The sequence below is a fragment of the Cryptomeria japonica genome, chromosome 10, assembly GCF_030272615.1.
Source record: "Cryptomeria japonica chromosome 10, Sugi_1.0, whole genome shotgun sequence".
Lineage (NCBI taxonomy): Eukaryota > Viridiplantae > Streptophyta > Pinopsida > Cupressales > Cupressaceae > Cryptomeria > Cryptomeria japonica.
Window position 1 is genome coordinate 688528575 of NC_081414.1, and position 1294 is coordinate 688529868.

The window sequence follows — 1294 nt, forward strand, 5'->3', positions numbered from 1 at the left end:
TCTCCTGCAAAACTATCTGACCTTGTCTGAACAAACAATCTTGCATTCAACTCACAAACCGACTTTTCAATAGCAATAATTTCCCATTTCTGAATGTAACTTGGGCTATGAAGAATTTTCATTGTATCAGCCAAATAATCCAGATTAATTGATAAGCATCACATTCACAAGCTTGTTTAGATAATTAGAAAAAGTTATCAAAATGCTGAAAACAATAAGAATCCAAGGACTTGTTGCATATGCAGTTGCAATTCTAATAGTAGTCTCCATGATTTCAATAATCCATCAGTATGATCAGAAGAGCCATGAGTTGGAGCCTCTGATAATGGCTCAAGGCCTCCAAGTTCTACAAAACACCAAATGGAAAGTTATTCCAGGAAAGAGAATTTGGCACTCCAAGAGAAGTTTAACTTACGCCATTTCAAACATGGTGGAATCAGATATCATATCAAGAAACGACATCAGATCTTCTATTGCCTCAGCTTTTTCATCATGGGCTTCTGTGATAACCCTCACTTTTGAGGAGATTGATAATTTCAAGGCAGCAGATATAAAGATTGAATTTTTTTCAGGTGAGCATGGAGATGGGTCCCCATTTGATGGAAAGATGGGTATATTATCCCATGCATTTGCTCCTGAAGATGGAAGATTTCATCTGGATAGTGATGAAATATGGACTGTGAATATTGGTCGCACAGATGATGAATGCGCCATTGATCTGGAAACTGTTGCACTTCATGAAATCGGGCATCTCATTGGATTGGATCATTCTAATGTTACAGGCTCTGTAATGTTTCCCAGCATTGAGGCCAGGTCTGTTAATAGAGAGCTCAAGCCTGATGATATAGAGGGTGCCAGATATCTTTATGGTCCTTCCAACCATTTTAATAACATGCCAGAGCCTGGATCTTATTATTATACTGCTGCTACTATGCCTGCCCCACTTCCTTGCTTTTCTATCTTGTTCCCTTTTATCCTCTCTAGTATTTTGTTTCTCTGTGGTTGAAATTTTATGCATACCAGTAAGGTTTGTTTATTCCCAAGTTGAATAACAAAGTTTATTTTGTTTGGTTTCTTGTGTCGGCATGGAATCCTGAGTAAAATTTGGGCATTGTTTAAAATATTGAAAACTTGTTGTTCTATTAAATGTTGACCCTTTTTAATCTGTTTATTCAATGCTCTGGATTCTTCATTTTTTAATTTTTTTCTGTTTTGCCTTCGCAAACTATAAGCAACATTTATCCAAGTTATACTTTCTTCTGAAGCAGAGCAGGTAGTTGTCTGACGGTTACTC

General features: G+C 36.9%; 1 protein-coding gene across 1 annotated transcript; it reads left to right on the forward strand.

Annotated features, from left to right (window-relative positions):
* The first annotated feature begins 202 nt into the window (after window positions 1-202).
* On the forward strand, window positions 203-1006 carry LOC131859130 (metalloendoproteinase 1-MMP-like). The gene has a single exon (XM_059212679.1). The coding sequence runs from the start codon at window positions 203-205 to the stop codon at window positions 1004-1006; it is 804 nt and encodes a 267-aa protein (XP_059068662.1).
* The last annotated feature ends 288 nt before the right edge of the window (window positions 1007-1294 follow it).

Bases quoted from the DNA above. Each gene is read 5' to 3' on its own strand.
- LOC131859130 (XM_059212679.1), top strand. From the start codon at position 203: ATGCTGAAAACAATAAGAATCCAAGGACTTGTTGCATATGCAGTTGCA.